Here is a 9,891-nt window from a genome sequence, read left to right as displayed (position 1 = left end):
AATATCTTATATTTTCTGTGCAGCTCAACAAGAGAGTATCCAAGTGACCTGATTCCAAATGAGATATATGTTGATTTGGCAGCACAAGTAGTCTTCGCCCCAATCAATGGCAGTCCAGTCCCATTTCATATTAGCATGATAAAGAATGCTGTGCAACCAGATCCCGATCGTACGGCCACGTGAGTTGAGAGTATCAGATAGAAAGAGATATGCTTGGACTCGATATTCCTTTCATTTTTTTTCACCGCGTTTCTCATCGCAAGGGGCAGGTACCTCCGTCTGAACCTCTACACGCCTGGTCAATCACTTGCAAAGGAAGTCGCCACCACCACTGGAAAGCTAATCGATCAACATGGTCGAACTTCGACATTTATCAAGGAAATGCTCTATCGTAGTCGCGAGCCACGTCGGCTGACCGCTGCTTATCGCATGATCCAGGAATTGCGGAAGCGGTTTCGCCAGCACGCAGCCCGTGTGGCTGAGGAGGCAGACCTTATTATTCAAGAAAAACTTGTGTCATAAAGCCATATTTGGCGGAGTGTGTCTAAGCGAAGTAGCGGCTATTTGCAACCCGTGAGATCTTCTTGCAGGTTAAAATGCGTGATCAGCGGATACCCCGCATGACTGACCTAACGATGCGACCCTTTTTGAGTGGAAAAAAAACAACTGGGTCGCTCGAGGCTCACACAAACGGTCTACGTTTCAGCTCCAAAAAACATGAAATGGTTGATATCATGTATACTAACATCCAGCACAGCCTTTTCCAGGTTAGGATGTCCCATTAAAACTGTCTAGATCTTCTTGGTTTTACTCAGCCTTGCGAATGCGAAGTAATGGTATTGATTCATTTTCATCTTCAAAATCCAATTCTTATCGGGAAAAAAAAAACCCAGGATGTTCAATTCCTCACTGAGGTCGCAATTTGAAGACCTGGTCAGTGGCCTAGATGGAGTGAGCAGGTCGTTGATGCATCAGTTGCCCTAGACGGTGTCCGTCGATCCATGTACGACCCCGACGAACTTGACGAAGAGCAACGAGAACGCCACTTGCGTAAGAAGCTCAATGAGATGTCGCCCTGCAGTGTCTGAGAGTGCATCTTGTCGCCGTATTTGCGTTACGTCAATTCGAGCAGGTTTAAGGAATTTTGCAAGAAGGTGGAACGGATAGCCAAGCATCATCATCATCAACTTGAGTCAGGGCTTTGTCTTAACGCCATTCCATTTGAAACACCATTTTCTATCAGGTTCGATATACCGTATCGAGATCTTGGATTCCACGGAGTGCCAAATAGAGAGATGGTCCTTATTCAGCCTACAGTTCATTGTCTGGTGAACATCACAGACACACCGTTTTTTGTAGTCGAGCTCAACCACGTTTTCTTCAGAGTTGACATGGACACCCAAGCGCCTCCTTGACACAAACAATGCAGGTGGAGCATGTTCACTTTGAGCGTTGCACTTTTCGATCAAAGAACTTTGACATGGTGATCATCCTTAAAAACTTCGAAATTGCACCGTTATCAATCAATGCCGTGCCGATGCACGAACTCGACTCAATTCAGGAATGGCTCACGGACTGCTCTATCACATATACCGCCTATTGCAGCGAAATTCACGAGATTGAGTTTCGTTTTGGGTAGATACGCGGTCGCGTAGGCAGGGCAAGCAAGCATGTCATGGAAAAGTGTCATGAGTCTAGTGAGAGGCGATGCACGGTTTTACCAGGCGACTGATGAAAACGACGAGCCTAAACCAGCTGGCTGGCAATTCCTCCAAGCTGATGATGATGAAGAAATGGATGCGGAAGAGGATGATGGCGACGAAGACTACAACGAAAGTGACGATGACGACGAAGACGACGATGATGATGATGATGATGAAGATGAAGATGAGGACGAGGAGGACGAGGAAGATGAGGACCAGGACGAGGACGAGGCGGCCGTGGAGGACGAGGTATGTTCTAGTTACCAAACTCTAGAGTAAAGTACGGTAAATATTTCTGTTAGGATGACGACGTACTTGATTGGCGCTAACCAGAGTATAGACCGAGACTAAACCGACACTTACGTGTGTGCGTGTGCTCCAGGGACTCTATGGATGCAGTTGCTGAACAGGAGGATCGCATGAAGCGAATTGTTCTGCCGTGAAATAAGCTCCCAAAGTAAATGAGATTCTTCGAGGGGGTTTCAGGCAAGTGTGTGATCGATTTCGCCGGATCAATATGTAAGTCGAGCGTCTGTACTCACGCTTTGGCAGCATCAAAGCATGAAACGTTAAAAGACTCGAGTCACTGATTTGCATTCACCCCCTTAAAGTATCCGGCTGGCCACTTGCTTGCTCCCTCTCATCACCGGACTCAGAGCCCCCCCCCCCCCCCCCCAAACACACACGCACACGCACACGCACACACACGCACGCACGCACACCCACACCCACACATGCACACCCTTGACGACAAAATGAGTCGATCATCAAACCCGTTCGTCCACTCTTCGCAAAGACAAAGGGCCGCGGGTCTCAAATAGCAACTTCTCCTCGCATAGCCATACGCCGACCCGCTCAGGCGGCGCGCAACATCCATAGTCCAAGATGTGCAAGGGAGCTGCAGTTCCAGGATGCCACCAGCTGGCCATCCCCGATTGAGACCAAGGGTAGTCCAAGCTCCCTTGCTAGTGCCACAGTAGGGGCTGGGGCGGGCTTTGTTTACAAGTAGTAGACGCGAATGGGGCGGCTGTATAGAGGCCAGCATACGGCAAGGCCACTGCACGTCGTAGCATCCATGGATGAGATTGCCCTAGGGAGGGAGTTTAGGTAGTAAACTAGGGTAGTGGGGTGGGCCTTGGGGCCCACTCTACCTACCCTTGATGCACTAACTCGTTACCCGAAACATATTGTACTGCCGTAAATGCAATTTTGAAGAAAATGGTGCGTCTCGGACAAAAGATCGCTACTCTGGTTTTTAACTTATTTTCTATATGGGCTGTGTGCCTGTTTTTTCATTTCTTATTAATAATTGCCCGCTGGCAGCATCGGGTGGCTTGAGAGTTCGTCGATTACTTTAAATGGATCGTCGCCGCGGCCATAGAGTCGATTGTTCACCCCGTCGAATCTTAGAAGATGTCACGGCGCCCGCATCAAAGGATATCGTTGTGAACGTGGCAGCTGCTAGTATTCTACCAAAAATTGTGGAAGTTGAAATTGGTCAACGCATCCTATGGCGCACTGACGATATGGCCTGCTCGCCGTATCCTCAAGTTCTGTGCTCCGGGCTGTTTGTCAGCCAAAAATTAGGACCCGGCGCACACGAGTTCCAGTTCACGTGCTGTAGCGGTGTTTTAAACAAAAATGTATACTTAGGTTTTGTATACTTAGGTTTTCAGAAAGAGGCTGTTTCAAAATAGAACATTCACTAGATGCGAGTGTTTGCCAAATCATTCAAGTTGCGCCTCCATCTGGCGATTGCTATACAGATTCTGACTCGTTTGCCGATAGTGACGATGACTTCAGCGACGATCTAGAAACCTTTACATTCAATATTTCACCGCACAATGTAGGCTTGCATGCTCAGCTGAGCCGCCGTGAACGTTCAAGCAGAAATCAAAGCAATAAATCACAAGATATTCTTGATCGCATGACACTCATGGGTGACTCGCACTTTAGTAAATTTCGCACAACATATACGATTGCCCAGTACCCTAACCAAGTTAAATCCTCAGCTCAGACTCTCGAGTGTCCCGATGACATGGGGCAAAACCATTTTTTTACAACATGCCTGAATTACCAAGGCAGGTTCAGCGCGACAGTGGTTGAGCAGTTCCTACGTGCGCGCTGGTTACTAGCCACCGACCTAGATGCAGTTCCCAATGATACTACTTAAATTGCGCCAAAAGTAGCTTTTGTGCCTGTGGAGAATAAGGGCAGAATGAGGGCCATTAACATGGGTCGTAACTTGAAGTAGATTTGCTCGATTGTTGACGCTCGGTTCGAACCCGGCCGTGACATCATTTTGTTGTAGCAGACCTCGGTTTCCGACTCGGGCATCCGATGCAGCGGTTCCAAGACTTGGCGCGGCGCTCGGTCTGTGGACCTTGCCGCGCCTCGGGCCCGGCTGCGAGTCGCTCGGGAAAGACCATCGGTCGAAGGCGAGCAACTTAGTTCGCGTCGGGGCAGCCCGTGGATGACGAGAATGGCCGTTAACGGTGGGGGGCGACCGACGAGGGGCCCAACTTAGTTCCAGGGGTCGAGCCGTCCGCCCGACTTCGAGTAAACACCCCCTGGAATGTCCCTCCCGAGTGGTCTGTCAAGGACCGGGCGGACGGCTCAGAACATGCATTGCGCGGTGAGCGCCGTGTCACCCGCGGCGCCGCGCGCCTCCCGGAGCCGGTGAGGTGATCTCGATCAAATCGGCTCGAGCCGAAGAGCTGCCGCGAGGGCATCTGATCGCCCTCATGACGAACGATTCCCGACGCTCTGTGACTCGAAGACGACCGAAAATCGGGTCGGGGGAAGCTGCCGCGCCCCATTCCACCCCCTGAGGCTGCCCGTCTGCGCCACCTCGCAATCGTCCGGATGTCGCGTCTTTTCATGTGCCTCACCCACATGTTTGCGGACCTCAAAGCCACTGGGATCGTTGCACGTCGCTGCATATTCGAGGAGCGCGGGGCCCTCTAAGGTGGAGATTCCATCATCGGCCGCTGAAATACTCGTGCAGAGAGGCCGTCTCTAGTCCTCTAGACGCTAGGATTTCTTCAAAGTTTGTGTTTCATTCCGGACCAGGGCATCCACTATCTCAGACTATATGTTACGACCCGTGTAAAATGGGAGCAGGCACAGGACGCCAAGGGCACTTCCCCCCAACGGCCTCCCCAGCACCGTCAGCGGCCTCCCAACGGATAGTCCCCAGGGACAAGTCCGGCCTCAACGTGGCCAAAAATACCTATCGCCAGCTGCACCACGCGATGGGGCAGCCCCCTTGAGGTATGAGCGCCGGATTCCTCGGTAACTAAGAATACAGGGCAGTAATTACCAGTAATTCCCATGAAATGGGAATTTCATGGGTAATTACTCAAGGTTGGGCAGGCCTGTGGCGGGGAGACTGGACTGAGGTATCTTGACTGGCTTAGCTTCAAGTTGAAGTTGGCAGTGCAGTGGGCTTGTATCTAGAGTCTGGCTTTAGGATAGTCACAGCGAGCGATGAAGGACATATATCTTGATTTCCATGACGTTGCTCCTTTTCTTTCTTACTCACTTAACTCCAGCGATTGAGGGCAAAGAGCCCCGATCCGAGATTAGTCTACCTCGCAACGTCACGTTGATGGGCAGTAAGAAATGACTATAACTTAGCTTAATCCTAGTAGCAGGCACTTAAGAGGCTCTTAAGTCCGGCCTAAGCTCTAGCGAGGGCGATGGCATGGGCGCACAATTTTAGACGCGCGAATAGGACAGGATGCGGTCCTCGGGAACGAGACCCTTTTAAGACGAAGCTATGGTTCGAGCGTCTTTATCAGCCCCCAACCACGCGATAATGCGGAATCATGCAACGATCCCAGTAGCTTCGAGCTCCGCTAGTGTGAGCCTGACGCACGTGCGCAGACGCGAAGTGCTGCCGGTCGCGTGGTGACTCGAACCGTTCTTCGTGGGCTGGGATGGGGCGCGTTTGATCCCCTCGACCCCATATGTCTATCGACCTCTCGCAGCATCGGGGATCGTATATCACCATCCCCAGTCAATTCCCTTCAGTAGGGCTGGGTTGGTCGGTCGTCGTCGTCGTCGCCGCCGCCGCCGCCGCCGCCGCCGCCGCCGCCGCCGCCGTCGTCGTCACGCGCGCGTGGAAATTCGAACCCACAATCAAGGGCAGCGGACGTCCGGAGATAGCATTTCAATTCCACCCGGGAAGGGCGAATTCGTACATAAACCACACGACGACCGTCGACCGAGGGGCTGCCCTGTTCGACGTGAAGGTGTCCACCTCAGCCATGCGGAGCGCGTCCCACAGCGGGCCCCACACACGCCGAGGACTGCGCGGGCACCGGTGATGCACGATCGCCGCGCCGCGGCGCCGCGTGCGCTCGAGGAGCGAGTCCTGCCACCGACTGACGGCGGGCAGCCCGGGCGGGCGCCGGAGCGAGGCGGGGGAGAGCCGATCGACTCCCCGGGGACCGTGATTTACCCGCCTTTCCTCGCCGCCAGGCCGGCGGCCTAGGCCGCCTAGCCAACGCAAGCCTAGAGCTGCGCAGGAGTTGACGTGCCGCACCCCATGAATCTCGCACGTGCGTACGGAAGGGGCTGGTGGGGGAAGCGACTGAACAGGGGGTATTTTCTTCGATCCATAGCGAATCTATCCGGAAATATGAACCCATTCACTCTGGTTTCGGTTGATAGCTGCTTATTCGTAGTCATTTAAACGTGGCCGACGGCAGCCGACGTTTTAGCTTGCACGTTTAATTTCTCGACGATTGTCAAGCAGGACTCTTTTACGACCTTGTAGTCAGTCTCACGACCTTTCGTCTCGACGTATTCCTGAAGATGGAATATAGTCTGCCCGTATGTACGTAACTTGGCCTCGAGACCAGATAGAGTCTTGGCAGACTCTGACGATTGAATCTTTCCCTTGAGGGCTTCATATTTTGCAGTGAGATGTGTGACCTAATCACTTCAGACCTCAAAGAATGACACTCGAAACAAGCTACCTGTGACCTCACAGATTCTTGACGACTCTGATATTCCTTTAGTAGCCTCGAAAGGGCGCTCATTGTTGCCGCGGCGCGTTGACGAAGACCATCGATATCGTCGAACTCTAACATGTCTCCGCGCATGACTTCCATTTTCTGCTGGAGCGAAGCTAACTCAATTTGAATCTTCTCATCAAGATTTTCTATTTTAAGCATTTCAGCCTCACGCTGCTTACGCTCTTGAATGAGGCGCTGAGTCGTTTGTTGACTAGACTCAAGCTGGCGTTCCTTGAATGTGGCCTCATCTCGCATTTCACGCAAGCGTTGCTGAGATGGCATAGAATTCTGTTGCTCAAGACCCTGCGACACATGCTCGAGGAGTGCAATGATAGTATCCTGGGTTTGCTGTTGATCTTTGAGTGTAGATGAGCGAGTCATCTCAAACTGGGCGATAAAACTACTCATCTCATCATCACGCTGGCGCAATTTTTCATATTTGTCTTTATCGCCACCTGACTCACCTTTGCGTTCCTTCAGCTCATCGAGAATTTCTGTCAGCTGCTTCTGTGAGCTTATAATTCGATCCCGGAAGTCTTTGGAATATCCATCGTATTCCTTAAGCTCCTTAGACTGTGTTTCGACCCGCCGCTTTAGTTTCACTAGAGCTTCCTTTGGATCCGTCAGTTCCCAGATTGCAAGCTCTTCCGACAGGCTCCTTTCTTCTTTCTGCAGCCGTGCCCGGCGTTTAGAGAGCTGCGTATATTCATCTGAGTATGACGGCCTATGATTCGAATCCTCAAGGTCATGGATCTGTGCAACGAGACCGTCAACATCTGCTAAGGCAGCATCTTGCTTGCGCATTAACTCAGATGATTGGTCGAGCAGCCTATTGTAGCGATTCAACTTTTCGGGCTCCAATTCATTTATCTTGTGTTGGGCAAGTTCATGTAGATCCCTAATCTGAGCTTCGATCTGTTTAGTCTCTTCATCCTTTTGCTTTTTAATCACAAAAACTCGATCAATCTCGTTTGCGAATTGCTTGTTTTTTGCCCGAAACTCAGTTATGTAATCATTCAGTTCTGCCGGATCGGTACCTACCATCTTGCATTGCTATTCAAACCCATTTATTATTCTGGATACAGAGCGAGTGCTGACTCGAGCTTTATCCATCGCAAGATTATAGTCTGCGAGGGTTCCTTCCAGAGCGCGAACCTCATTTAGAAGGTTCTCGTGGCGTTTTTGTAGACCCCCATACTCGTTCATCGACCGCTCGTGCTGTTTGTGTTCTGACTGCAGAGATTGAATCTCGTTCATCAGCTCTGTAACCTGCACACATTTTGACTGTCTTTTTTCCCAGGTAAAGTAACGAACCTTGCTCCTAAGGATTCCGACATAATACGATGAGTCTTGAACTTGTCGCGCCGGCCCTTGAGCGGTTTTCATCCCGCGCATTCCCTGTTGCGTCACAGGCCGATCTGAGACATTAACCGTAGTCCCCAGCGCAACGCCCTGCGCAGCAGTAGTACCCATCGACGAAGTCAGGTTGCCACGCGTCCCAATCATCTGCCGTGAAATCGCCGTCGAAACAGGCCGCCCTCCGGCCGAAGTTTGCATCATGTGAATTTGAAAAGGACGTTAACTCGCCTACGATATTCAAATCGTTTGCTAATCCAGAGTGAGACTGAGTTTCCGTCCACTTGGCCTTTCGTATCTGTCGTTGACGCGGAGCCCCGCGATCATCGCCAGCCGCGGCGAGCGTCGAAAGCGGTCCTAGTCCTCGGAGGCCGTGAGCGTGTTCGCCGGGTTGAACTTCGACGGGGCGTGATAAAGGACGAGCTCGCCGGAGTCGAGCGCGTCGTACAGGTCCCTTGGTTCTCAGCCCATACCTGTGTGCCTCCATGCCTCTTGGTTCTGGTATATCGCATTCATCTGCAGAGATAGTGAGTTGGTTCTCTGTCTCTATCGCGGTCAGAACGCGAGTGTGATTCAGCACAATCAAAGTGCGCTTGGCGATAAGCCAGCTACCTAGGGCCCCGGGGGCCCTACATTCCGCTCCTTGGGCTATGCTACCCTAACTCGGGACTATGCTATCCTCCCTATGCTGGGGCGCTCATACTGGCCTATGCTGGCTATGCTAAGTCTGCCTTAAGTCTGCCTTATACTGGCTATGCTCATGCTATACTATGCTGGTGCCGCATCTGGCATACTCGGATTCTAACAATCTACAGGGAGATCTCCCAGGCTCGACCCCAGGCTCGGTCAGTCTGCGAAAACTGAACATGTTTGCGCGAGTTTTATTGAGAAGTATCGCTTCCAATGTTGGTAGACACGAGCGGCGTAGGACGAAGACTACAGCCATGAGCTTATTGCGTATGAAGCGACTGGGCGAGAAGATTTGCATGGTGACATGTTATGACTACCCGAGTGGTGTGCACGTCGATGGGGCTAACATCGACGTCGCGCTTTGCGGCGACTCTTTGGGTATGGTTGCGCTCGGATATGAAACGACTCAGCCGGTCACCCTCGATGAAATGATCCACCACTGCAAGGCTGTACGGCGTGGTCTCTCGAATGATGGTCCGCTTCTTGTATGTGACCTACCATTCGGTAGCTACGAGGAGTCGCCAGAGATTGCACTCCGTTCTGCGTACCGCGCGATGAAGGAAGGGTACTCGTAACCTGTGTTTAGTTTCTATGTTGCTGTTGCGTAAGCTGAGGTTAACACCACGCAGGTGTGCAGACTGCGTCAAAGTAGAAGGCGGTGCGCATATGGCGCGGACCGTTGCCAAGCTTGTAGAGAGTGGTGTCGCGGTCATGGGCCACGTCGGACTTATGCCACAAGCTATTAGCACGCTCGGTGGCTTCCGTGCCCAGGGGCGTACCGCGATCAAGGCACGACGGGTGCTGGACGATGCACTAGCACTTCAAGATGCTGGCGCATTCGCAGTCGTTGTTGAGTGCGTCCCTGCGATCGTCGGTGCTGCAATCGCCGACGCGCTTGACGTGCCGACGATTGGCATTGGCGCGGGTCCAGGAACCGATGGCCAGGTTTTGGTCTATCATGACCTCCTTGGCTCACTCCACCATCCGCACCATGCTGTGCATGTTCCCAAATTCTGTAAAGTATTTGCGGATGTCGGTCACATGACGTATGAAGGGCTTGCTGACTTTCGCGACCAGGTCAAGGCCAGGGATTTTCCCAGTCGAGCATTTCGCCCAGC

General features: G+C 52.0%; 4 protein-coding genes across 4 annotated transcripts in view; 2 read left to right on the top strand and 2 right to left on the bottom strand.

The window, feature by feature from the left end:
• The window catches only part of AURANDRAFT_55153 (hypothetical protein), a gene marked incomplete at both ends in the record, with an annotated part of 2,299 nt that extends 142 nt beyond the window's left edge, over positions 1-2,157 (top strand). The window contains 9 exons of the mRNA XM_009042548.1: positions 24-179; positions 270-513; positions 591-767; positions 816-914; positions 960-1,069; positions 1,133-1,192; positions 1,244-1,373; positions 1,430-1,623; positions 1,685-2,157. Coding sequence (XP_009040796.1) covers positions 136-179; positions 270-513; positions 591-767; positions 816-914; positions 960-1,069; positions 1,133-1,192; positions 1,244-1,373; positions 1,430-1,623; positions 1,685-1,982 — 1,356 coding nt within the window. The remainder of the gene's footprint in view (positions 1-23; positions 180-269; positions 514-590; positions 768-815; positions 915-959; positions 1,070-1,132; positions 1,193-1,243; positions 1,374-1,429; positions 1,624-1,684) is intronic.
• Positions 2,158-6,148: 3,991 nt separating this feature from the next.
• AURANDRAFT_38960 (hypothetical protein) lies at positions 6,149-7,069 on the bottom strand (the record flags this gene model as incomplete). Its single annotated transcript, XM_009042512.1, has 2 exons — positions 6,149-6,644; positions 6,689-7,069. 2 exons carry the CDS (start codon positions 7,007-7,009, stop codon positions 6,399-6,401), a joined length of 567 nt encoding a protein of 188 aa, XP_009040760.1.
• Positions 7,070-7,561: 492 nt separating this feature from the next.
• Positions 7,562-8,200, bottom strand: AURANDRAFT_32468 (hypothetical protein; the record flags this gene model as incomplete). The annotated part of the gene is made up of 3 exons (XM_009042511.1): positions 7,562-7,771; positions 7,826-7,996; positions 8,042-8,200. Coding segments are annotated over 3 exons (540 nt in total), but the record flags the coding sequence as incomplete, so codon positions are not given.
• An 815-nt stretch (positions 8,201-9,015) lies between these two features.
• On the top strand, positions 9,016-9,889 carry AURANDRAFT_3892 (hypothetical protein; the record flags this gene model as incomplete). The annotated part of the gene is made up of 2 exons (XM_009042507.1): positions 9,016-9,338; positions 9,403-9,889. Coding segments are annotated over 2 exons (810 nt in total), but the record flags the coding sequence as incomplete, so codon positions are not given.
• Positions 9,890-9,891: the final 2 nt, after the last annotated feature.

The sequence above is a fragment of the Aureococcus anophagefferens genome (assembly GCF_000186865.1).
Source record: "Aureococcus anophagefferens unplaced genomic scaffold AURANscaffold_33, whole genome shotgun sequence".
Classification (NCBI taxonomy): Eukaryota; class Pelagophyceae; order Pelagomonadales; family Pelagomonadaceae; genus Aureococcus; species Aureococcus anophagefferens.
This window is presented reverse-complemented; position numbering and strand designations above follow the sequence as displayed.